The sequence below is a fragment of the Panulirus ornatus genome, chromosome 23, assembly GCF_036320965.1.
Source record: "Panulirus ornatus isolate Po-2019 chromosome 23, ASM3632096v1, whole genome shotgun sequence".
NCBI lineage: Eukaryota > Metazoa > Arthropoda > Malacostraca > Decapoda > Palinuridae > Panulirus > Panulirus ornatus.
Window position 1 is genome coordinate 17,641,189 of NC_092246.1, and position 27,347 is coordinate 17,668,535.

The following is a 27,347-nucleotide window of genomic DNA, read 5'->3' on the forward strand; positions in this document are numbered from 1 at the left end:
GAGTGGTGAAAGAATATTGCCTCATTCCCTCACGCCTCACATGGGGGAACTGCTGACCTGTAGTGGATCACTCATTCGATTGTAAGGCACTAAGTTATATCACGGGGATATATATTGCTCATACCAGAGGATATACAAGACACCACTGGGTACACAGGAGACGTGCCAACCTTACAGCAAGTTCGCGCAGGTTGCCTCACCGTAAATGGACGGAGAGGAGTATCGTGTGTTCGAGGTGTTCCTTACTCCTAAGGCGTCCATCGTTTCCCATTAGACTCATCTTGCCGTGCGAGAGGCGATACCACGGATGAACCAAAGCCTCCATACTGTGGACACCATATGGTCTTGGCACTCACCGAGCCTGTCGTAAGGTCGCTGAACCACATGAGCGTTGGGGGAACCCAAGTCCCCCAGAACCAACTTTCACTTATAAGAGGACTTCGGGGAGGTACGGTAGTCTACGGAGGTGCGAGGCGTGTGCAGGTAAGCCTTGTGCCTCTGTTGTAGATAGCTACAATATAATGGCCTCTTCGATGTACACTCGAGGATATGACGCCTTTTGGTGCATCGTCGATATGTGTTTACCATTTCCATGTGGTGTTAGGCTATAGCTATCACTGAGTGATCATGTCTGTGTATTTTGTCTTCCTTAAACTCATATATTTACATATATATATATATATATATATATATATATATATATATATATATATATATATATATATATATATATATATATATATATATATATATATATATATATATATATATATATATATATGTATATATATATATATATATATATATATATATATATATATATATATATATATATATATATATATATATATATATATATATATATATATATATATATATATATATATATATATATATATATATATATATATATATATATATATATATATATATATATATATATATATATATATATATATATATATATGTGTGTATATATATATATATATATATATATATATATATATATATATATATATATATATATATATATATATATATATATATATATATATATATATATATATATATATATGTGTATACATATATATATATATATATATATATATATATATATATATATATATATATATATATATATATATATATATATATATATATATATATATATATATATATATATATATATATATATATATATATATATATATATATTATCCCTGGGGATAAGGGAGAAAGAATACTTCCCACGTATTCCCTGCGTGTCGTAGAAGGCGACTAAAAGGGGAGGGAGCGGGTGGCTGGAAATCCTCCCCTCTCGTTTTTTTTTTTTTCTTTTTTAATTTTCCAAAAGAAGAAACAGAGAAGGGGGCCAGGTGAGGATATTCCCTCTAAGGCCCAGTCCTCTGTTCTTAACGCTACCTCGCTAATGCGGGAAATGGCGAATAGTATGAAAGAATATATATATATATATATATATATATATATATATATATATATATATATATATATATATATATATATATATATATATATATATATATATATGTATATATATATATAAATATATATATATATATATGTATATCATATATATACATAAAGTCAATCTCGTGTTTACGAACGTCACACACACACACACACACACACACACACACCATAAGCAACGTGCCTCCCTCTCTCTCTTGTGTAAACCCTGTGTAAAGGTATGTTTTGCTGTTGGTGTCGCAATCCATTTAACTTGAAGATTCTCTCTTAGTCTTAAAGAGTGAGGATTTAATTCATCATCTCGTGCCGCTAAGTAGAGGAATTAACCTTACCTTTTTCCCCCCTTCTGTCGCACAGAACTGTGTAGTAAGCAGTGGTCAAGTATGGGTCACATATTCTCATGTATGTCAGTTTTGTGTGTGGGTCTCTCCTTTGGGTACGGCCATACACAACGATAAGATGGTGGATAAGCGGCTGGCTTCATCGAGTGACCAGCGCAGTAGCGTCTAAGAGTCTGATATCAGAAATACCGTAAACAATGAATCATCACTAGGACGATAGAGGCTCGAACGTTAAAGGGAGAGAGAGAGAGAGAGAGAGAGAGAGAGAGAGAGAGAGAGAGAGAGAGAGAGAGAGAGAGAGAGAGAGAGAGAGAGAATAAATGTCCCATAAAGATTCAGGTATTGATCGGTTCCATTTTTCAAATCTTCTCTTTGTGACACGGTCGGATTTCGTGCTCCTGGCTTAGAGTATTCCAATACCCCAAGTATTCCAATACCACGAGTATTCCAATACCACGAGTATTCCAATACCACGAGTATTCCAATATTCGAAGTTGATTAGAAAAGGGGGGTGTTGGGGGGTTGTGTGTTGGGTTGCCGAGACTTGTGTAGATTGTACCTGCTGATCTGTGTGGAGGGTCTGGCCATGCTATTGACGAGGTGATCGACCCTTCGCCAATACGTCATGTCCTCATTTGCTATGAACTATGGTGTGTCAGACGATTCGCCTCGTCTTGAAGCTGACGTGTGTGTGTGTGTGTGTGTGTGTGTGTGTGGGTAAGCAACGTTGGCGAGGACGGACTCAAAGAGTAATGACTTTCGGCGACGTAGAAGGCTCGGAGGAAGCTTTCCACAGACGTTAATTTTCGTGATGTTAAGGTCAGAGGGAATGGGTGTGTGGGTTGAACGTCCTCTGCTGGGGCAATACTGACTGATTATGTTCTCACATCAAGGACCCGGGTACCATGTGAGGACGGCGTGTGTGGTGATGATGGTGGTGTTGGTGATGATGAAACACACATATACGTATAGCCACCGTCTAGCACTGGTTGCGCTTTCTCCTGTGAGAGAAGCATCGATGCTGGTAATGTGATTTAAATGTCTGGGGAAGTGATCGTGGCGGTGTGACGAGAGTCGAGTGTTTGGGTAGGAGACCCCCTAACCTACCCTACACCTGTGTGTGTGTGTGTGTGTGTGTGTGTGTGTGTGTGTGTGAAGCAGCTCCCACTTGATGGTCTATCAGTCGTTTTTACACGTTTCTCGGATGGAGCTGAAGCTTCTGCTTGTCGCCCAAAAGGCTCTTCTTTTTTTTTTTTGCTCGATGCGCAAGCGCGGGACAATAATGTAGGGGCGTTACTAACACCCTCTAGTTGTCACAAATGCTAACACTCCTGCGTGACTGTCAGAAATACTTCCCCTCCCACTTACTCCCACGTTGGGTCTCGTTGCTTCCCACGTAGCGTCCCACCCCCTCACCATGGCAGACGATCGGTCTGACACACCCTTGTTTCCCTGAGCAGTATTGCCTATCCGTCCGTTCTGGCGAACTCACCACCATAGCAATGAGACTAAGGATGACCCCCCTGCCAGATCTGCAACTGTTATCATGAGCTCCGGTTGCCACCACGTAATCTTGTACCACTGTTGCTACGTAATCTGGTCCGATGTAGTCTGGTCTCGTGACACCTTGTTCAGTGTGGGGGCCTAGACGTTTGTCGAAGGTAGAAATGTACCGTGCGTACCATCCACTCACTACACCCTGATCGCCCTATCCTGCAGAGGTTCGGTCATAAGCTGCTGTGAGAGATTAGAGATATCTTTAACGTGTAGTGGACGTGGGAATTGGGCCCTTGGGTACCACTATGGCGAACCAAGAGTCTGACGTGTTGCACAAAGGTCGCAGACCTGTCGGCTGGTCGGACCGATCACTTAATCACCATACAGATAGTTGATAAAATCATTATACTGGCCCAGCTACACTCTGGCTTGGACAACGTCAGGGCGTGCTTTTTAGGAGCGCCATGACTCACAACGCGAAGTCCGGAGGTCGTGAGACGTGCGTTGCATCTGCAATTGAACATCGTTCTCACACCCTTGTGAGCTGGGCCCGCTGTAGAAGCAGGCGACGTTCGAGCCAAATGGCCATCTAGCGGGACGCCATCGTACTAGAGATATCAGTGACGTCGATCAGGTGAGATAGCTGCCATATCTGTTTGGGGTTTACTGGGAGACACTAGGGAACCGTGGTATGGAACCCTGCCATCATCACTCGAGAGGTCAGTATATATAGTGTGATAAGTGGAAAGGAAAAGAGTTAAAACCCCTATATGGTATGATGATAGTGCACGAGAAGGGATTAAAACCTCTATATGGTATGATGATAGTGCACGAGAAGGGATTAAAACCTCTATATGGTATGATGATAGTGCATGAGAAGGGATTAAAACCTCTATATGGTATGATGATAGTGCATGAGAAGGGATTAAACTCTCTTTGGACGAGTTAGAGTCTCTAGCGTTAAGGAGAATGCTTCGGAACTTAGCGGCTTTGACTGACGACAGAACAGGTCATATATCGTCAAGATTTTCCAGACACGTTCTCTCCTTCCCGTGCCAGTGATCCACGCGCACTCGCTGGACGCGCATCACGTGCCGGTTATGGCGATCACACGTGCCGCGCCGCTGACAAACGACACATGTACACGTCAGGCCATCTCTAGTGTCGGTTGGGGAACGTGATGTAGTGGCGGCGATAACGCGCTCCCTTATCTCCCTCAGCTTATGTTCTGGCGGTGTTGTGTGTGTGGAGAGAGAGAGAGAGAGAGAGAGAGAGAGAGAGAGAGAGAGAGAGAGATAGTAAAGCCATTCCATCGCGAGAGACTTTCATTCCTATGGTATTACGCTCAAGGGAAGGCCGATGTTAACGAACGAGTGTCGTATCTAAATACCCTAACAACTGGGAGCGTTCAGTACTTCAATAAGTTTTCTCAGACCGGACCACAGTGGCGTTAACAGCTGCTTCTCCTCCGCTCAAACATCAGGTGGCGCAATTACTCTTCACCGTGACCAAAAAATACTGTGTTGATACCCAGGGAAGTTTCGTCTGGCGCATCCGTGACCTAACTACGCAAGACTAACACAGTTGGATTGTTAACCCTTCATAAAGAGTGTGGTTACAGTGTGGTTACAGCTGTATCAACCTGTTCTTCCCTAGGTTAGCGAGGTGGCGCCAGGAACAGACGAGGAAAGGCTGCATCCGCTCATGTCTATTCTCTAGCTGCATGTGTATTGCACCGAAACCACAGCTCCCTATCCACAACCAAGCTCCACAGACCATTCCATGGTTTACCCCGGAAGCTTCACATGCCCTGGTTCAGTCCATTGACCCCAGTATATCGCATCATTCCAATTAACTCTATCCCGTGCATGCCTTTCACCTTCCTGTAAGTTCAGGCTCCGATCGCTCAAAATCTTTTTCACTTCATCTTTCCATCATCACTTTCATTTCCTCGTTCTCCTTGATCATCTTCATATCTGGCAAATATCATCTTTGTCAAACTTTCCTCACACATTCTACCCATAATGTCCAAACCATTTCAACACACCGTCTTCTGCTCTCACAACCACGCTCTTTGTATCACCACACCTCTTTCTTACCCACTTATTACTTACTCGACCAAACCACCTCACATCATATATTGTCCTCAAACATCATATTTGTAACACATCCACCCCTCCTCTCCACAGCCCATATGGTGTTATCAGGACTATTTATTATACCTGCAAATATACTATTTTTGCCTTCCTATATAACAGCATTGCATCTGCTTTTGATGCTTCGCTGGAATATCAATATACAAAATCCTGTCAGATATCATCTTCTCTTATCAGATATCACCACTGTTCAGAATGACTTAATTACTTTATTACGTCGATCTGTGTCTTAGGTATATGAAGATCAGAAGTGGATAAGGAGAGGCGAATGAAGTGGGTGAAGTCGAGGGTAGATAGGAAAGAGGATAAGAAGGAGAAGGACGGAGGATAAGGATAAAGAGTAGGTTAACGTAAAGTAAGATGCCACATCTCTGTTCACGAACGTATTCAACTTCCTCGACAACCAGCCACTCATAAAACAGGCGAGAGGATAATCTTTATTTTCTTTTTGTCGACTGTAAACCAGCCATGCCTGCACACATGACTGTAACAAATATGTTGGTTGTCTTTTCACTGCTGATTCTTCCGGTGGTAGTTCAGGTGGAGGCGGATAACGGCGGAGCTTGGGCAGTAGCCAAAGCTAGGTTCACGGTGCACGGGCCTCCCGCACCAGGGATATGCACCCTTGTGCCTCAGGATGACGACCTCCTCGGTTTCCTCACCCAGTTCGAGCTGCAGTGTACCCGCCAGGGAGACGATGCTGGCGACCTGGTCTACAAGGTGTATTGCGCCAAACCGGGGGAGACGACCCAACACCTCCTGTACAGGGGTCACGAGCTGAGGGCCTCGGGGATCGTCCTCCCGACTGGGAGGTGGAATGTCTACGTCCAGGTGGAAAACAGGTTCCACATGAGCTCTCGAGCGGACATCGGAACGTTCACTCTGACGGCGCCTCCATCCCTGGATAATAGGGTGATAGGCACCGAGTTAGCGTGGATCAAATCCTTAGTCCTGCAGGGAGATTCGCAAGCCGCAGTCTCTCGCACTAATCTGATGTCTTTTGCTCTCGAGGATATGTCCAAGGACGCGGGTATGACCCTGCAGATGGATCATATGAAGACAGATCTCCTGCAGGTGCTTCAGGTCGTCCCTACCACTACAGACGACGAGATTCGTGAGAACTTGGTAGCTGTTGGCAATATCTTGGCGGCAGGGAAGGTCCCGCCAAGCAAAGCCGTCAGAGAGTCGACGTCTGATGTTCTCGTCAAGCTCAGCGACAGTTTGCTCGCGGTCACTAATCAGTCAGACGAACTTGTCGTTGAGAAACATCTTCACAACGACGCCAAGAAGATCCTGACGTTGGTTGAGGATCTGATGGTCCTGCAACGCCGTAGCCAAGAGCCCAGCCAAGCCCCTGCGACAGACGTGGGTGCTCGTGTGTCCGACAATCTGCAGAAAACAGTCTCGTCAATCAGCGAAGTTCTGTTGACGAACAGAGAGCCAGGAAATGTTGTCAGTTTGTCCACGCCTCAAATAGAAGTAAAGGCCTGGAAGACAACCAGTAATGAGACGGTGGGACGAGCGCTTGAATTTCGAGATGTTGTTTTGGAGATGCCTGAGGGTCTGGGAGAAGGTAATGTATCCATTTCGGCCGTCGCTACCTCAATAAACCCGCGTCTGAATGACCCTAAATAGTACTCGTCGAACTTCATTAGCGTCTCGACCACGGAAGAGAAAGAAGAACCGCTCAAACGACCTTTAGTTTTCCATTTTGCTCGAAAGGAGAATCTGTCTCTGGAAGAAGGTTCCCCTAACGTTGCCTTCTTCAATCTCTCGGGCAACGCTCACTGCGTCCGATACTCGAATACACCGAAGCTTTATGGCTGGAGAGTCGTCAGCAACAGGTCAGCCACGGCGACTGTGCGAGTGCCAGCAGGAGGACGCTCCCTCGTACAAGTCGTCCCCCTTGAATCTCATAACTTAAAGACTACCGTCCTCAAAATGACCTTCAAAGTTTCCAACGGGACTCTAGGCCAGACATGCTGGCCTGAAGTTGACGACCGGTCGTATGAAAATATAAAGGTCGTGAGGAGACACGCTAATGAGACGACACAGGAAGAGTTCTGGGTGGAGAACGGTCGACGCCACGATATCGAAGTAAATCTGACCTTCCTGCTGGCGTACACGAACTTGGCGGTGGTAAACGCGTCGGAAACTTGCGACGCCTCCGTCGCGGACGAGAAGGCTGTGGCACCACGACCCGTCAACACCAGCATCAAATTAGTGCAGATGTCTGGCCAGTGTGTGGTCTACGACGAGCAGAGCAAAGCTTTTGTGCCTGACGACAATTGTAAGGCTTTCCCGTCCGCGACCTTCATCAGCTGCCGGTGTGGTGGGGCTTCCCTCCACACCACCTTGGTCGTGCCGCCTACAAACCAGATACATTTTGAGCTGGTGGACATTAGCGTCAATCCCCTCCCACTCATTTTCTTCCTCGCCGTCTCTTGCGCTTTCTTGGTGCTCTGCCTCCTCGCCTTTCTGCAGGATCGCAAAGATCAGGGAAAGCTGCTGCCACTCGCCGACCCCACGGTGTCCCACTTGCCCATTAAATACAATGTCTTTCTCTACACCTCGAGGTTTCCCTTGAACCCAGGATCGCCTTTGTGCCGGGTTTCCTTGACGCTCTTGGGTAGTTACGGTCTCAGTATTACCAACACGTTCACAAGTCCTGGCACCACCTTCGGATCGATGTTGCACCTCGTCCACCACTCCGCCGTCCGAATTGGGCAGGTGAAGGAGGTGGCTCTCACCTTGCATCACCCGACTGCCAAGTGGCACGTGGACCGGGTCGTGGTCAGCGATGCGGTGGAGTTTGAGGTAGTCGTGTTCCCAATCAACGCCTGGGTGAGCAAAGTGGAGGAGAAGTGGCCAAGAATGTCCGACGAGGATCGCAACTGTTGGCGCGAGAACTTTCTCGCGAGGCTGTGTCTCAGAGTCATGGAGACCATCCCTCTCCTGCTGATATATCTGCCGGGTCGCATCAGACAGAGGAAGCTGGACCGTATGTTCTCGTATGCCCTCGGGACTAGCATTTGGGCGCTGCTGCACCTTTGGTTCTATGAGACCAGACACCCGTTCTACCAACATGACGATTGCATCGCAGCCGAACTCTCCCTCCTGCAGAAGATGTTGCCACTCTTATTGCGACTGGTCCTCAATTTCTCCATCATCACGGTTGCCACAATGATGCTGGAAGGCGTCATCTCCATCTCTCTCATGTCTGGGGAGAGATACTCAAGAGATCCTAGAGACAAGAGACTGCGGGGTCTTCTGCCCCTGCCACACTGGTGTTGCGTGGTCTCGAGGGTCATCGCCGGAATGGGACTCGTCACCACCATCTGTCTTTTGGTCTTCATGTCGTACAGCTTGTCTCAGGCGGAGTTTCACCAATGGCTCGCTCAGATCGGAGAAGCGTTTGCGCTGCAGATTTTCTCTCGATCCCTTCGGGCCATGGTGTCCGATGCTACCCTGGTCTTCCGTTACCCCAAGAATCCCAAGCGGTTCCACGAGACGATCGTGAACCCTGAGGGTGTAAATGTGATGTGCCCAGAGTGCCGCGTGTGTACTAACGTCCCTCTACACAGTCACTTCGGCCAACATCTTTTGCCAGGCAAGAGGCTTAGGGACACCAACGGCCTCTTCTCTCGCGACACACCCATCTTCGGGTTGAACTTGCCATCCCCTCCGTGATCTGAGCCCCAGCTGTGCTCGACCATGCTTTTTGATATCACTTGTTACTTACATAGAAACTATTCACTATATACACCGTATATGTGTAGATATGTCAGAGAAATTGTTACTATCAAAATGCAGGATATACGAGTACACATCCATCATGAATGTCATGATGGATATGTGTGGAAAAGCTGCACGAACAATTTGCAGTGTTTCTTGGGCAAGAGCCATTCAGCTGTAAATCATAATGACTTGTGTTCTCAGTACTTAGATTTAACTGACAATATAAAGATCCTGGAAATAATTGAATTCCAGTATAGGAGAAATCTCTTCTATACTGATACCTTACATTCTATGTTACTATCGTAGTGGGCCAAACCATTCCGTGGAGATTTTTCTGCCTGAGTTGAGCCTCTTGTATAAACCACTGGACGAAAATGCTCCAGGCTCATGCAACCACTTCAGGTTGAGCCACATACGGTCTGACAGTAATGGCTGTACTTCACCATACTCTGTGATCGTGTGAGCTGCTTACAGTCGAATGGAACACAAGCAGCAAACAGACCAGTGGGTCCTTTCGAGGCTCTTGCGATAGTCGGGGGGAGATATCGGACACTCAAAGAATAGTGTAGCAAATGTTGGAAGGGGGCATACAGATAATTCATAGAGAGAAGAACCTGCAGATTGCCATCGTGATTAAGGATGTGCTAGCAATGAAAGTCGTGGACTTGAAACGAAGAGGCACTTATCAAGTGATTTTTTGAACCACTCTGAGTTGCGAGTCATTCCATATCATATCCTGTTGAAGGGAAAGTACTTCGCCTCACCCGAGGTAAACAGTTTACACACGAGTCTGGTTCTATTACGACGAGTGATATCAAGACGAGTCAAGTCTTCACCGACTCTAAGAACTTATTTCGTATACTCCGAGTGTTAACATGAAATATTTTTAGACGAAAGTGAGACCTATTTGGAAAGGTGCTTACGAAGGAGGATGAATCCGCTCCAACCAGGACTCACGAAGGCGCTTATGAGAACGCGCAGCTCCCACTGCATTCGGGTGTAGTTCGTCCTTCATAAAACATACCAGACCGCATGTATAAATGCCGCCACAGGTTTATGAACTCAACTCCTTCCTGAAAAAAACAGAGGTTCACTAATCTGCTGCTTAGACTTAACCTTTGGACTAAACAAGGTGTTACCGGCGCCTGGGGAAAACTCCTGAGTTCATAATATCAATTTTCTCTTAAAAACGGCGAATAAAACGTCGGTATTTCTCCACTCGATCTTTCTTCAGTACACCGTTCGTACCTACGTTCCAAATAACTAGCGAATCATATTGTTAGTGCCGCCACGCACCTCGTCTTACATCGTCGGCAAGGTTCGTCTGACCCTGTCACCTGGGAGGCCCAAATCCTTTACGGCGTGAAGAGTTTCTGGCGCTGAGTTCCTCTGTTGGTTGTCCACGTCTCATAGGGTCGCCAAAAAAGCCTCACTTGGTATTCGTTGTCGTTTCCGTCACCCAGAGGCTGAAACCGATATGTTTTTCCCTTTGTTATCATTGGCTGCAAAAGAATAAATCCTGAGCCCCGACAGATCGTCGAACTACTGTGGGTCATTCAAAGGTGGTTCTAGAATATCTTGCCCCGTGTCTTTAACAGAACTGTTTGAACTCTCTCTCTTTTTGTATATGTCACGAGTTAATCTAATCTGAACTGCTGAGCCTTGGCAATGAGATAAGAATATTCGATGAAGTGAACCTGAGTCCATAGAACTCCAGATGTGAATAAGATAATCCTGCTTTGTAGTGCCTGAACACATTGTGTCCTATTCGAGAAACACAGGGAGAAGGAGTGGAGATTATTCCATCTCCCTCTAATAGGAATTTTATGGGACACACTCAAAACACGGACCCAAAGTGGCAGTTTGAGGAGAGAGGAGTGGATGAGAACAATCAAAGCGTCGCGTGAGGAGGTAGAAAGGCTGTGGGATGTTTACCAAAGGCAAGTGTGTGAGATGGTGGAGTGTGTCACCTGAAGACACATTATATTGAGACTTAGTTTAGTAGCGTTCGGTAGGATGAGATGGGGACGCTTTTACTCATCCTTCTCCGCAGATCCTCCCAGCCCGACCTGGTACACTTGATGTTAACTCGATAACGTATCCTCACCTGGTAAATGGTGTGTGCTAAACCTTCATTAATCCCCACAGATGGAATCGCGAGATAGAAAGGACCAGGGCGGCAAGTCAGAGCCCAAAATACTACAGTGGGATGGACCAACACCTCTACCTCCCATACCTGAAGTGAACTTCGCCACCTTCATGCTGAAGCACATGGAGTCCTACGGCGATAAAGTGGCAGTGGTGAGTCATGGAGAGGCGCAGATTCACACAGCTTAACTTGTGGTCTGATTGGCACCCAGGCAACTAAGTCGCGACCTTAGAATTGGCGTCGGTAAGCTGTATATTAAGAGAAGGGTCAGCAAGGATCTCTGGGAATGCTAGAATAGAGGGAGAAGGGAGGCTCCCGGTTCCCTTTACCTGTTCCACTCCCTTCCTCCCTTCCCTTCGGCCTCTCCCTCATATCTGATACATCCACGAACTGTACTCCAAAGATCAGGGTATCAGATTGCTCAAAATAGATTCGCGCGGGCAGTAAAATAGGTTTTTATTGTTCAGGGGTTGTGTTTTGTCAAAGCTTTGCTCTGGATAGTTTATTAATGCTTAGAGCGATGACTGAAAACTATTGTCATTGTTTTAAGACTGAATGTCATTACAAATCTTGTATGAGATATTTAGATATTTTGAATTAGACATTTTATTTCTACAGGGTTATAAATACTTCATTCATCGACGTTTCAAACAATGTCGTCCAGCTTTTGGCCAAACATATCATGTAGTACTGAAGTCACTGTTGTTCAGAGAAGTTTATCCAATTATTCTATAGATAATATATGTAAGTTTCCCCTATTATCTTACAATTATTCATCTCATCCATCACAAGTGACATGAGGCATGGATTGTCAGGTAACTTAGGCCAGAAAACAAAAATTGTTGGAAATCACTGGATTAATGGGAGATTAGAAGGCACAAGCCTATTGATCATAAATGACACAACCATATTACACCCCAGAGTGGGTTGAAGCCCATTGATCACAGTGACTATAATCCTATTACTCCAGCTGCGTGTCTCTGTGGTCTCCATAATACATCCAGAGTCATCAGCTGGTCATAAAGATATGTTCTTATCAAAGGTCTTTCTTGTACACATCAGGTCAGCGCGGAGACTCACCACTGCCGGACCTTCGCCGAAGTGTGCCATCTAGTGACACGGGTGTCGGGCGGGCTTGCCTCCGCCGGGGTCAGCCTTGGTCAGTCAATCCTCTTCCTAAGTCCCAACCACCTGGACTACATATCAGTGATGTTATCTATCGTGCACAGAGGCGCTCTCTTGGTCCCTGCCAACCCTTCCTTTAGCCCAGGTGAGTCCTTACAGTGAATATGACCCCAAGTCTCTCTTATGTATCCTGGGTGAAGACCCAAAGTCACTAAGGCTACTGGAAACCACACCTCCCTCCCCTACTTGCATTCCAGTTCTACCTATGTGTCCTTGTGTCACACCACCGTCGTCCCCTTACCTTCTGGAGCATCTTAAGCGTGAACACTACCCCTTCGTCACCGTAGTCTTGTTCTAATGAGCCAACTTCTGCCTCTGGTATATCCCAGAAGTGTGTGTCTCTGTACCTTGGAGATGTTTCCCTGTGCCTCTGCCGTGTCCATGAAAGCCAGCGCATATAACGGGTGCCCCAAGGTCCAAACTTCAGTGTTTACTGATACCACCTCCACCTCCCCTAACCCCACATCCCCTGAGACTGACTCGCCAAAGTCCACCTGATCAAGAGCTGATAAGAAAATGATGACCTTATCGCAGCTGAGAGACGAGCAGACTCATCCGTTCACCCAAGAGGGAAGAAGGTGAAGGAAACGACCTATCACAGGTGTATATGATGGTTAATGACTGTGTAGTGACCAGAGTGAATATAGAAGAGGAATTCGAAGGGAGGGATAGGAAGGGACGGGAGAGCTCTCTCTGTATGTGCGTACTCTCTCACTGAAACTGTAGTGATCAGCCAGGGACTTGACGACAAAGGACACAACGACTTTGCTTCCTGTCATCCACTTCAGTCAGCTGAGATGTGGACGACCACTGTTGTCCAAAGTGGGGTACGTGTACCCACTGGGGAGTGTGGGGTGTACATAGCATTGTTCAAAGGGGTACGGAGAAGATAATGGAAGAAATGTTTCTTTCTAAACTATATCACATATAGGTCATATAGCATCTTGGATCAGATTATTCAACTTTACTGCGCATGTGTATGTACACATACGTGATTGTTTAAGGATAAAGAATGATAAATGAACAACCACAACAACACTTGCGCAGATCCCAACGTGAGTGAATGACAAGAGAGAAGAGAGTAAGAATTGATACGATCGAGGAGGAAGAAGCTGAGGGTATGTGGGAGTAGGTGGGAGGGAGAGTAATGGCACAGGACGCCTTAGGGGACAAGCGCAGAACTCCTCGCTCGGATCACCTTTGATCAGTCCTCCACGACATCAAGCAAAGCTCATGAATTATCTTTAGCTGTATGTTTATAAGCTGCTAAAGCTAAAAAAAAACCCTTGGGAAGCATCATTTCGCCTCTGCAACGAGCTTTATCAAGGCAGAACAGAGAAACAAGCTAGATGTAAACATGGAACAAAGACTAATGAATGCAGAAGAAGCCACCTCTTTGCCACTCAGAATAGCAGAAATCATTAGTGAACATCAACCTCACATTTTACATCGGGTTGAAAGCCATTTTCAAGCATTTTCATCTTATTTCGTTAGTCTTCAGTATAATCAACTGTAATCTATTGTCCAGCACTCCAATCACACGAACTTTTATAGTGTAATTTCCAATGTTCTTCCACATACTGAGGTTAATCAGTCTTATGGAGTTAGTTAATGGTCGAAGAAGGTAACAAAGGTGACAATAGGCAATACAGTTTGGACAACACAGCAGTGGAGAGGACACTTGTCTCTTAAAACCCCCTCTCTTCACACGAAGGTCATTCAAATGACAGGTACCGACACCTGACAACAGTGACCCACATACGATAGTTGAGATAACTTCCTGAATATAGCATGTCATGTTTTGCATAACTTATCTTTCAGAAAACAATAATTGGATAAGGTCGTTGATAATGTTCGCGTGGTTAATATAATGATATATATATATATATATATATATATATATATATATATATATATATATATAAATATATATATATACACAAAACAGGAACCCCCTCTGTGAACAGGAAGTTTTTTCAACATAAAACACCTTAAAAATTGAAATTTTCTGCATATCAAGGTTTCAAATACTTCATTAAAACTAGGATGGTATGTTTCCAACGTTGACTGAGTCACAAGAACTGGTTTAGCAACATTGGAGTAATCACATGACCCCAATGTTGCCAGTGAATACCAAGTCCTTACGTTTTTCTTTATATATTTTTCCCTTTCTTTCCCAGGAACAACAACTTTCAAAGGTAGACATCCTGTTCAGAACATCATAGGAAAAATAGAATAGGTAGATCTTATTGGTTAATGTTGCTAATTGTTTGGCTCTTAACGGATGGGTTTCATAAAGTTTAGTGAATTTCATTTCTTCGTTTTGCTCGTACCAAAGCTGTGGTTTTAGACCTACTACCACGTGAACCCACTCTTACCTGTTATCATATTCCACTGATATATTTCCCCTCCTTCCCTCACTCACACGACCTTGTGTTGGAGATTAAACTCAATTCTTTTTTTTTTCTCATGTTTTTTAAAGTCTCTCGTGCGTTCTCCTATATCTCACGGAGAGAGAGAGAGAGAGAGAGAGAGAGAGAGAGAGAGAGAGAGAGAGAGAGAGAGAGAGAGAGAGAGAGAGAGAGAGAGGCGTAACAATTGCCTTGCACTGTCTTCCTGGCCAGAGGACCTGAGTCATATACTGAAGGTGAGCGGGAGCCGTTGGGCGATCGTGTACGAGTCTGCAGTAAGTCTGGCGGAGGCAGCCTTCGCCCTCCTACCCGCCGGCACCCTCAGGAAGATGTGGGTCCTCGGCAACGAAGCAGGTGGGCCTAGGCTGGATGGTCTCTTGAACTGTGACCCTCTCACTCAGGTAACTATTGACCTCTAATCACACGACTCAGAGTTCCATATGAGTCCATATATATATATATATACAAATATGGGGGTAGGAGAGAAAGAATACTTCTCACGTATTCCCTGCGTGTCGTAGAAGGCGACTAAAAGGGAAGGGAGCGGGGGGCTGGAAATCCTCCCCTCTCTTTTTTTTTTTTTAATTTTCCAAAAGAAGGAACAGAGGGGGCCAGGTGAGGATATTCCAAAAAAGGCCCAGTCCTCTATTCTTAACGCTACCTCGCCAACGCGGGAAATGGCAAATAGTTTAAAAGAAAGAAAAAGATATATATATATATATATATATATATATATATATATATATATATATATATATATACATATATATATATATATATATATATATATATATATATATATATATATATATATATATATATATATATATATATATATATATATATATATATATATATATATATATATATACCAGGAGATATAGGTGTTGGGGTTCTTCAAAACACAGAGGGAGGAGTGAGGCGGGGCATCATAATCCCCGTGTTGTGTAGGTGTGCACCTGACATCTGACATTCCTTTCTTTACATTGTGTGTGGACAGGATTATTCTGGCGGATGCGTCTCAGTAATTATTTCACTTAAGAATTTGTCACATTTGGAATGGCCAAAAGATATAGCTACATCATGATGAAATGTGCCATATATATATATATATATATATATACATATATATATATATATATATATATATATATATATATATATATATATATATATATATATATATATATATATATATATATATATATATATATATATATACATATATATATATATATATATATATATATATATATATATATATATATATATATATATATATATATATATATATATATATATATATATATATATATATATATATATATATATATATATATATATATATATATATATATATATATATATATATATATATATATATATATATATATATATATATATATATATATATAAAACTCCCCTACGGTTGGATGAACAGCTGGGTCGACTGCAGACCGACTACCGCTAACACTTCGTGTAATCATTCTCTTCTGTAAGTTATGGGGATATTGCTATAACTAGTCTACTTCATATATAAGGTAGATATCATTCAACAGTCTGCTATATGCAGAGAAAACGGTATAGGTACGTTGGAGAGAGGTGGAGTGTTGGGCGACGTTCATTTTTTTTCTCTAGTTACAGAGGATATCACCATCCATGGTCGCGTGCGGGTGCCACATGAGTACTCTAGCGTCCCTGGTCGCATGCGGGTGCCGCATGACTCTAACGTAACAAGTCCCTGTAATGGAGTAGTGATCTCTGTACCTGGTACAAACGTGGGGCTTTATCTCTGAACCTTTTGTGGTGTTATGAAGTGGTTTGAGACCTTATCTTATCCCCTTAAAGGCAATCCATAACGAAATCATATCTTTTTATCAGAATATCAGTGAACGTCACACATATATATATATATATATATATATATATCTTTCTCTCTTTCATACTATTCGCCATTTTCCGCGTTAGCAAGGTAGCGTTAAGAACAGAGGACTGGGCCTCTGAGGGAATATCCTCACCTGGCCTCGTTCTCTGTTCCTTCTTTTGGAAAATTAAATATATATATATATATATATATATATATATATATATATATATATATATATATATATATATATCGCTTTCATTAGATGCTATATCTATGGTCGTAAAGGTTTATGAATAGAATATCAGAGACATCAGTAGTTCCATAAGTATCAGATCCACAAACTTCCTCGATAATCTGGGATTCATCTACTCCTTACATCTACAAACACATTTCTGAATCGCCTTAAATCCTCTCCTTTGACTAATCCCTCTTTCCTTTTTTCTTAGCAGTGATTAAGGAGATCTGAAGCCCTCAGGACATGAAGAATCGTTTAACAGATACTGAGTATTGGATTATTTCTCCAGGGTCAGAGATACCTTATGATAATAATATGCCCTTTCTATTGCCATGATCCTCACCATCATCACCTATAAGACCTAAGCTCTAAGGGCGTGTTGCTCCTGCAGGAGGAGGGGAGAGTGGACCCGGCCAGGACCGTAGCTATCATGCCCTTCTCCTCTGGCACGACTGGGCTACCCAAGGGAATCTTCCATTCACACCGCAACATTCTCGTCCCGTTGATAACTGCGAAGTGAGTTTTACACACACACACACACACACACACACACACACACACACACACACACACACACACACACACATACGTACACGTCTACTAACAAACAGCCAAAGGCTTAGTGAGGTGCATCTCTCCGTAATGCCCTTTGATGTTAATGCAGCTGACCTTTTGATATCCATAGAGTAGCAGATGTATGAAGAAACACGACAAAAATATGGTGACGAGCTTTTTGTACATATGTATACTACAGAGAGGCTTGAAATGATGGGATTTCGTAGTATCATTTGATGTATTTGTATATTTGAACTAGGAAGGTTTACCTGACATTATCTTTATGTTGAAGGGCTCCAGTCACGTAGAAAAGTCCACAATCAAGGCCAGGCCTTGATGGAAATATAGAGAGAATTATGAAACGGACAAATTATAGACAAGGGAAAGTATTTATGAATTTTGTGTGTAAGTGAAAGACCTGCGTTTTGAATTGTTAATAGTATTTCGATAATTATGGGACATTTAGAAGATCGATGCACTGAAACCCCTTCTTACATTGTTTGACAACGTCAGACATTAAGTTTTTTTCTGTGCACACATTGCTTAAGAGGTACTGATCGCTGTGTATATGGTATAGAAAAAGAAAGGGAATTATATTTGTGGAAAAGTCGACTTTACCAAAACAGATTCAGTCGATTCACTTGCTCATCATTAATGCTAGTCTCATAAGATTTAGTTTGTATATTACTAATGAGTTTCTCCACCTTTCAATCGACATTTTCATCATCCTGTCTGTGGCTACGTCTCTCTGACAAAACACAAATACAAGATTCTTTGCACATAACACCGAGGGTGACACTTGGAAAAACGTTGATCACTCTTCCTTTTTCTCCCCCCTTCCCACTTATTTCTTGTTTTTACCTCTTCCTTTCTTCTAATGAGAAAACTTTCCCCGTTCCAGATATATATAGATGGCAAGTTCACCCCCTTCCCTCTCTCCTTGATAACAAAATTTTAGCGGATAATTATTTTTTTTGAGTGTCTCTTTCGACGACCTTTTTTCTTTTTTTTTTTTTTTTTAAAAGAGGAGAAATTGTGAACCCCAGACGCCCGAAGGGGTGATGCGAGATCACCTTCCTTTGCCTTTCACGAGTTTTCCAATTTTATCGAAGTCGTTCGGAAGTTATACGACCCCCGAAGCCCTCAGACACGACCCACCTGAAGCTCCTCTGGAGATGATACTCTCCCGCGAAACGTTTAGAAGTCTAACTTACACGTCACATGATGAAGCTGCTCCTGCTGCTGCTACGGATAATTTTTCCTTTTTCTGCAGTTCACGTAAGCACAACCTGGTATTACATGCCTCTCCTCAGTGGGTTTAGAGTATTGAACTCTCCATACGACCAGATTCCTTCGGGCTGTAGCCAGTGTTAGCAACACGTATGCACATATATATCAAACACGTTATGAAGAAGGTAACTTAGTGTAAGGGATTAGGGTGTCATCAAGTTGTGACGGGGTACAGCGTAATCGTAGCTCTGAGACTTAAGACCTTTCGCGGGAAAATGAGATGTTACGTTCGTCACATCATCTTATTGATCTCCTCATCCTTTTCTCGTCATAGGCAAACGATCATGACTCGTTCCGTCTTCCAGTCTCTCAATCAATCCTCATTAAATGAATTACGTCTAAATTTTTTTCATGGTGTCGCTCATACGACCCATCCTAAGAATTGCTCAACTCTTCCGTGTTAAGACTTGCCCAACAACGGATATCTAGCGAACTTCAAACTCAGATAATAACTATCAGAATCTGGTAAGAAACTCCAGTGCAAAAACCATGTTTTGAAAATTTCTCTGGATCTGGTGATGATCACTCGTTCCCAGAGTGAGATTTTGAGATGTTGAAGTATGCAGAGAAAAGGACCAATGTTGTTGTCAACTCCCACATATGACTCTGGACACAATAAGGCGTTTGAACTCCACTTTTATAGAGTTAAGGCCCACTAGTATATCTTAAAAATAGAGTAAACACCAAGAATGTATATGTATACCATTAAAGACAATGTACTTCTTAAATTTGGGTTCAAGTGAAAGTCTCTTGCGTCTCTTTGCATTTCTAACTTTATGGATCCTTCGAAATGCGTTTTTATAACACTTACTGAGGCTTGTGAATGACAGATGGGATTCACAATGGACCAGAGGGAAGCATTTACGTAGACCTTTGACAAATGACATGTCTTTATAATCCCCTTGGCTTACCCTCGTAACACGAAAGAAATCCTTTGGTCCATAGTTCATGCTCTTTTCAAATTCTTCTCCCCCTAAATCATCTTAAGTTCTATGTTAATAGCTGAATTTTTCTCCCTTCCCCCCCCCCCCCTTTTTGATCGTATGATCATATCTGACGTGAAGACTGACATATTATCCCGCCAGATACAAGGAGAACTTCCTTCCGAGGGTGACGCTTATGACGTTGCCCTTGTGCCATGTCTACGGCCTCTTCTGCATGCTGATAACACTGATGTTCGGCAACACTGTAGTTCTCTTACCGCGGTTCTCGCCCAAGACGTTATTGGAAGCAATCCAAAATTACAAGGTAGGTAACAAGGTGTGCGAGTTATGTGTAGACTATAAGCTGAAAGTTATGTATAGAATACAGAGTGAGAGTCAAGTATAGAATGGAAGCTGGGAGTTATGTATAGAACATAAACTCAAAGTTATGTCTTGAATTTAAGCCCAAACGTATCAACGTAGGCAATAGAAAAAAAAAGAATAATAGGAAAATGTATTTAGAATCAGAATTCTTTTTACGTACAGTCGAAATATCTCTACATGTCAGTGACGCTAATACTCCAGCTGAGGTTGAGAGGGAGGGAGTGTTGGGCCAGCTGAGGTATCATTCCTTCCTTGTGTTTCAGGTGACGCACTTGCCCGTCGCGGCCTACATCATCAAGCACCTGTCGGAAACTCCTCTCCTCAACCAGTACGACATCTCGTCCTTGAAAGTCGTCACCTCTGCTTCCGCGCCACTCTCGCCCAAAGTCGTCTCCACCTTCAGAGAAAAGGTGACCTCCCTCTGTTCTGTACTGAGGTGAAAATATGACAGATGCCACAGACTTACTCTTAGCTCAAAAGACTCGCATGGATAAAGATGACACACGAACGACACGGCTGCATTTTCGTGGCACTAATGAACACTTCCAACCACCGTGAAAGGAGGAGAGGATCAGTTCATAGGCACTGCCAGACAGTCGTGTGGATGCCTTCCTAAACGTATTAGTATCTACCAGGTTTTCCTTACGTGGTTACGTGCTTTATCTTCGGTGTTTACACTAATGCGTTCGCGGAGGTATCATACCAGATAAGGATTAATTTCCATGTAACTGGCTGTCATATAGGGAATGCAACCCTCTTAGAACACACAGACACACAATCTTTGATGACGGCGTTGCTATGATACGATGGTTCGGTCTGGCCTTTGACACGTCCCACATAACTTAGGGTCAATCTTCTGTCGTGCTTTGAAATGGGTAAAATGTTCGTGCTTGAGAGTAGGAGGTGACTACTTCAGGTGTCTTGTGAGCAACAAGCACTCGCTCATATCTCGCCTGCTAGTCACTAGCTCCTCAGAAACTAGGATGAAATCTATTAACTTCTTTCTTTCTTTTTCATGGAGTCAGGTTCATTGTTTGTAGGTCAAAATGATTTTCCTCCCATCTTCAGATCGACGTTGAGGTGATGAGCGCCTTCGGAATGAGCGAGACGGTCTACTTCGCCACACAGACGCTGCTCCCTACTGGCCACAGTGACATCAGCATAGGGAAGGTGGAGCCTTACTTTGAGGCTAAGGTAACCGTGAGCACATAGGGACGTGATATGTGCCCGTGAATCGATCAGTCTCCCTCTCTCTCTCTCTCTCTCTCTCTCTCTCTCTCTCTCTCTCTCTCTCTCTCTCTCTCTCTCTCTGTAATGCATATTACCTTCTTATAATATCTCTTTGTTGTATACAGAGTGACTATCTGATGAGTACAACATGATTTTCATTTGTGTACATAACATTCCCACACCCCCCTCCTCCTCATACCTTAAAGTTGTTAGATCAGAAAACTTTTATGATTTAATGTTAGATTTATGAATATTCATGCTCTATAATGCTGCTTCTGTGAGATTATAACATCTTGCGAAGCGTTGTGTTCATCTGCTGGGAAACGTGTCTTCCTTGTCTAGAAGTTAAAGTAGTTTTGGTTATCTGTGTTCGTGATGAGATATCTTAAGAAGTCTCTGATATTTATATATATATATATATATATATTAAACAACCATGGAGACATCACACACCCCTGCCGCAAACCTACATTCACTGAGAACCAATCACTTTCCTCTCTTCCTACACGTACACATGCCTTACATCCTTGATAAAAACTTTTCACTGCTTCTAACAACTTTCCTCCCACACCATATATTCTTAATACCTTCCACAGAGCATCTCTATCAACTCTATCATATGCCTTCTCCAGATCCATAAATGCTACATACAAATCCATTTGCTTTTCTAAGTATTTCTCACATACATTCTTCAAAGCAAACACCTGATCCACACATCCTCTACCACTTCTGAAACCGCACTGCTCTTCCCCAATCTGATGCTCTGTACATGCCTTCACCCTCTCAATCAATACCCTCCCATATAATTTACCAGGAATACTCAACAAACTTATACCTCTGTAATTTGAGCACTCACTCTTATCCCCTTTGCCTTTGTACAATGGCACTATGCACGCATTCCGCCAATCCTCAGGCACCTCACCATGAGTCATACATACATTAAATAACCTTACCAACCAGTCAACAATACAGTCACCCCCTTTTTTAATAAATTCCACTGCAATACCATCCAAACCTGCTGCCTTGCCGGCTTTCATCTTCCGCAAAGCTTTTACTACCTCTTCTCTGTTTACCAAATCATTTTCCCTAACCCTCTCACTTTGCACACCACCTCGACCAAAACACCCTATATCTGCCACTCTGTCATCAGACACATTCAACAAACCTTCAAAATACTCATTCCATCTCCTTCTCACATCACCACTACTTGTTATCACCTCCCCATTTACGCCCTTCACTGAAGTTCCCATTTGCTCCCTTGTCTTACGCACCCTATTTACCTCCTTCCAGAACATCTTTTTATTCTCCCTAAAATTTAATGATACTCTCTCACCCCAACTCTCATTTGCCCTTTTTTTCACCTCTTGCACCTTTCTCTTGACCTCCTGTCTCTTTCTTTTATACTTCTCCCACTCAATTGCATTTTTTCCCTGCAAAAATCGTCCAAATGCCTCTCTCTTCTCTTTCACTAATACTCTTACTTCTTCATCCCACCACTCACTACCCTTTCTAAACAGCCCACCTCCCACTCTTCTCATGCCACAAGCATCTTTTGCGCAATCCATCACTGATTCCCTAAATACATCCCATTCCTCCCCCACTCCCCTTACTTCCATTGTTCTCACCTTTTTCCATTCTGTACACAGAATATATATATATATATATATATATATATATATATATATATATATATATATATAGGGGATAGGGGATTAAGAATACTTCCCACGTATTCCCTGCGTGTCATGGAAGGCGACTAAAAGGGGAGGGAGCGGGGGGCTGGAAATCCTCCTCTTTCGTTTTTTTTTTTTAATTTTCCAAAAGAAGGAACAGAGAAGGGGGCCAGGTGAGGATATTCCACAAAGGCCCAGTCCTCTGTTCTTAACGCTACCTCGCTAACGCGGGAAATGGCGAATAGTTTAAAAGAAAAAAATATACATATATATATATATATATATATATATATATATATATATATATATATATATATATATATATATATATATATATATACATATATATATATATATATATATATATATATATATATATATATATATATATATATATATATATATATATATATATATATATATATATATATATATATATATATATATATATATATATATATATATATATATATATATATATATATATATATACATATTACGACTGTATCTTCTCAGTTATTGTGAGACGTTTGTGCTCTCCCCTGGGCACAGGTGGTGGATGTGGAGAGTGGAGAAACGCTTGGTGCTGGAGAGGATGGGGAGTTCCACTTCCGCGGCCCATCGATCATGCTTGGCTACACGGACGACTCCGCCACAGCAGACACCTTAGACGCTGATGGCTGGCTCCGCTCGGGCGATGTCGGCTGCTACGATGAAGATGGCTTCCTCTTTATCAAAGACAGGCTGAAAGACATGATCAAGGTCAAGGGTTTCCAGGCAAGCACAAACGCACTGAAGATGTTGTTCTGTTCAAGTTTTCCATCGTAAACCTTAGCCATTGCACTGTGAAGTATGCATATACATATGTCAAAGTACCTGTTGGCAGTATGATAACCCCCCGACGCCCTTCTGAAAGTATCTATTGGCGGTATGATAACCCCCCCGACGCCCTTCTGAAAGTATCTATTGGTAGTATGATAACCCCTTCGACGCCCTTCTGAACGTATCTATTGGCGGTATGATAACCCCCTCGACGCCCTTCTGAAAGTATCTATTGGCAGTATGATAAACCCTTCGACGCCCTTCTAAAAGTATCTATTGGCGGTATGATAACCCCCTCGACGCCCTTCTAAAAGTATCTATTGGCGGTATGATAACCCTCTCGACGCCCTTCTGAACGTATCTATCGGCGGTATGATAACCCCTTCGACGCCCTTCTGAACGTATCTATTGGCAGTATGATAACCCCCTCGACGCCCTTCTGAAGGTATCTATTGGTAGTATGATAACCCCTTCGACGCCCTTCTGAACGTATCTATTGGCGGTATGATAACCCCCTCGACGCCCTTCTGAAGGTAACTATTGGCGATATGATAACCCCCTCGACGCCCTTCTGAACGTATCTATTGGCAGTATGATAACCCCCTCGACGCCCTTCTAAAAGTATCTATTGGCGGTATGATAACCCCCTCGAAGTCCTTCTGAGTGACCTATTTACCACGTCCTTTCCCTAGGTGTCGCCCTTCGAGCTGGAAGAACTACTGCGGAAGCATCCTGACGTGGCTGACGTGGCTGTGGTAGGGATGGTACACGATAAGCTGGGCGAGGCGCCGCGGGCGTATGTGGTTCCTAGACCTGGAGCCGTCATACAACCTCGTCAGCTGCAGGAGTTTCTCGTTGGTAAGTTGACCCCAAACACTTGTAGTCTCCACCATGACTCCCAAGTTTCCATTGTACACTCGTTAGTTGCTTTACAGACTTGTAAACTCCTGGTAAGAATCTAGGTTTTCCTATGTCAAAATCACCCATTTTGTTCATAACGAGAAGCAAAAATGTTCACTGTTGCTTAAGTTTCTTGGGTCTTGCATTTAGCTTCTTCTTCCCAACGATTTCCAGCTGAGTTGGGTCTTATGGTCGACCAAGCTGTTGTAGGTAGCGGCCAAGATGATCACATAACCCCTACAGCCTGGCTTGGTCTGGTACACTTTGTAGTCACTTATCCAAGGCCTTCGTAAATGTCTCCTGTGTATATCCCACAGCATTAAGGTGCTTCCTCTTTTCTCGTGTTGTGCTGATATCTCCAGAATGGTGTATCTTTACCACACTTCCTAGACTTGTGAGTATCTTCAGTGTTCCAGAATACAGCAAAGGTTTGGAAGTAGTTTACGAGAATATTTTGTTTTTCCTTTTTTTTGTGAATAAAGATAATGTTTAGATTTCTCTCTCAACAAATAAAGTAAGTAAACCAGATAATGCCGTTTCGGGCAAGAGGATCTGATTCCATGAGTATTTGTAGAGCAGGTCTTATACCAGAGGTCAAAGTGTGACTAGTCCTTGCAGGAATAGATTTAAGAAACTTTGATGATTCGTCAACATAGAGGGTGTACATTTAGCTTAACATGAAGCCAAAAGAGGCAACGACGGCGTTGACCTGTGGCTGGATCTACGAGGACTCAACAATGGTCATTTCATAGCTATGTGATGACCACCTCCCATACTGTGTGTCTCATGAACCCACAGGCAACCCTCTCGTCAACCCACACTGACCGTTCTCCTAACTCCCCTCACCCCTTCCTCCCTCCACACACAGGTCGTGTCGCACCTTACAAGGAGCTAGCGGGCGGCGTTGTCATCGTAGACTCCCTACCGAGGAACCCAACCGGTAAAATCCTCAAGAAAAAACTCAAGGGGAACGTGAAGGACGTCCCAACATCGAAGCTCTGAGGCCCAGTAAGGACCCAGACACAAGGTTGAACCTCTCCGGGAAAGGGTCAGGATTTACTGAGTTAAACCATGACTGAGTCAGCCTCCGAGTTGTCCTGACCACATTAGAAAAACTCCCTTTATCTGCTGAAGCCTCGGACCTGGGATGATCTCTCATCCCCTCCTGCCAGTCGCCTCCGGACCAGAGAGCAGCGAGCCTGGACACTTTTACCTCTCTTAAGGCTCAATTTGTCTTCATTTCTGCCCCGTTGCTATGGTACACACATCGTCTGCATCCCTCTCACTTCTACAGCCTTAATGGTCTTCGAAACTCTCTCTCCTCAACTCTTACTTCATGAAACGATTATGATTTTATTTCCTTCTTTCTGATTACTGATATGTCTTTTACAATACAAAGTCTAAAAGTGATTTTACTTATGTGATTCCACTCACTCAGAGCCTTCCTCACTCAAGGGACTTTGGTCAATATATCATATTTTTCTTTTCGTTTCTTTGCATCGCTAAGTTGTTTGATAAGGTGTGGCCCAAGTGTTGGTGTTCTAGTTTTTGTTTGTCTCACACATTTCTGCTTCTCTCTGTACTCTAGCGATGTAGCCTTTGCGTTTGGTCATTCCAATGCGACATTACCTCACCATCCTCTGTCAATCGTGTTCTCTCTCATGGCTCTGTTGCAGCCACCAATCCTTCTCCTCCTCTCCATATACGACCAGTCTTCATCAGTCTCCAGTCCTCTTGGTTCGTGTGGCGATCTTTCCATTGTGTATTTGTTGAGTACTTTATGTATCTTGTGCTGATCTCCCGCAAACATTTGCTAAATGCTTGTATTTGTGAGTGTTAGAGTTGTTGGGATGCATTGTTATGACAACTGAATAAAAATGATGTCATTAGTGGAAACATTTTTCTCTTCATCATATTCAAGAAAATTTACGATAGTAAACAAGGTTTGGTAAACATGCGAGAGCAACACAGATGTATGCTAGGCAAAGCAACACTACAGAGGTGTACCAGGCAATGCAACACTGCAGAACACTACAGATCACCACAGAGGTATGCCAGGCAATGCAATACTACAGAGGTATGCCGGGTTATGCAACACTACAGAACACTACAGAGGTATGCCAGGCAATGCCACACTACGAAACACTACAGAGGTATGCCAGGCACTGCAACACTACAGATCACTACATAAGTATGCCAGGCAATGCAATACTACAGAACACGACACATGTATGCCAGGCACTGCAAGACTACAGAGGTATGGCAGGCACTGCAACACTACAGATCACTACATAGGTATGCCAGGCAATGCAATACTACAGAACACGACACATGTATGCCAGGCACTGCAACACTACAGAGGTATGACAGGCAATGCAACACATATGAAAGGACCCAGGTCAGTCATCCTTAGTCTTTTTTTACGTAGGACGAGAACTTAGTCAATACATCAGACGGACTCGAACAAATGAATCGGTTTGAATGAGATGCTAAATTATGACGT

General features: G+C 43.2%; 2 protein-coding genes across 6 annotated transcripts in view; one reads left to right on the forward strand and one right to left on the reverse strand.

Moving 5' to 3' along the window:
- Positions 1 to 12,813, reverse strand: part of LOC139756827 (esterase E4-like) — a 28,788-nt gene extending 15,975 nt beyond the window's left edge. Inside the window, exon 1 of the mRNA XM_071676649.1 lies at positions 12,796 to 12,813. The gene's annotated coding sequence lies outside the window, so the exon portion shown is untranslated. The remainder of the gene's footprint in view (positions 1 to 12,795) is intronic.
- LOC139756828 (uncharacterized) lies at positions 1 to 26,734 on the forward strand. 5 transcript variants are annotated; one of them, XM_071676652.1, is made up of 11 exons: positions 1 to 448; positions 11,369 to 11,521; positions 12,432 to 12,639; positions 15,179 to 15,366; positions 17,459 to 17,583; positions 19,998 to 20,160; positions 20,483 to 20,629; positions 21,288 to 21,413; positions 23,675 to 23,899; positions 24,637 to 24,802; positions 25,713 to 26,734. In XM_071676652.1, exons 2-11 carry the CDS (start codon positions 11,369 to 11,371, stop codon positions 25,844 to 25,846), a joined length of 1,635 nt encoding a protein of 544 aa, XP_071532753.1. In that variant the 5' UTR covers positions 1 to 448; the 3' UTR covers positions 25,847 to 26,734. The 5 variants fall into 5 exon arrangements, with proteins under 5 accessions (XP_071532753.1, XP_071532751.1, XP_071532755.1 ...); XM_071676650.1 differs by having other exon boundaries at positions 19 to 483; XM_071676654.1 differs by having other exon boundaries at positions 29 to 81.
- Positions 26,735 to 27,347: the final 613 nt, after the last annotated feature.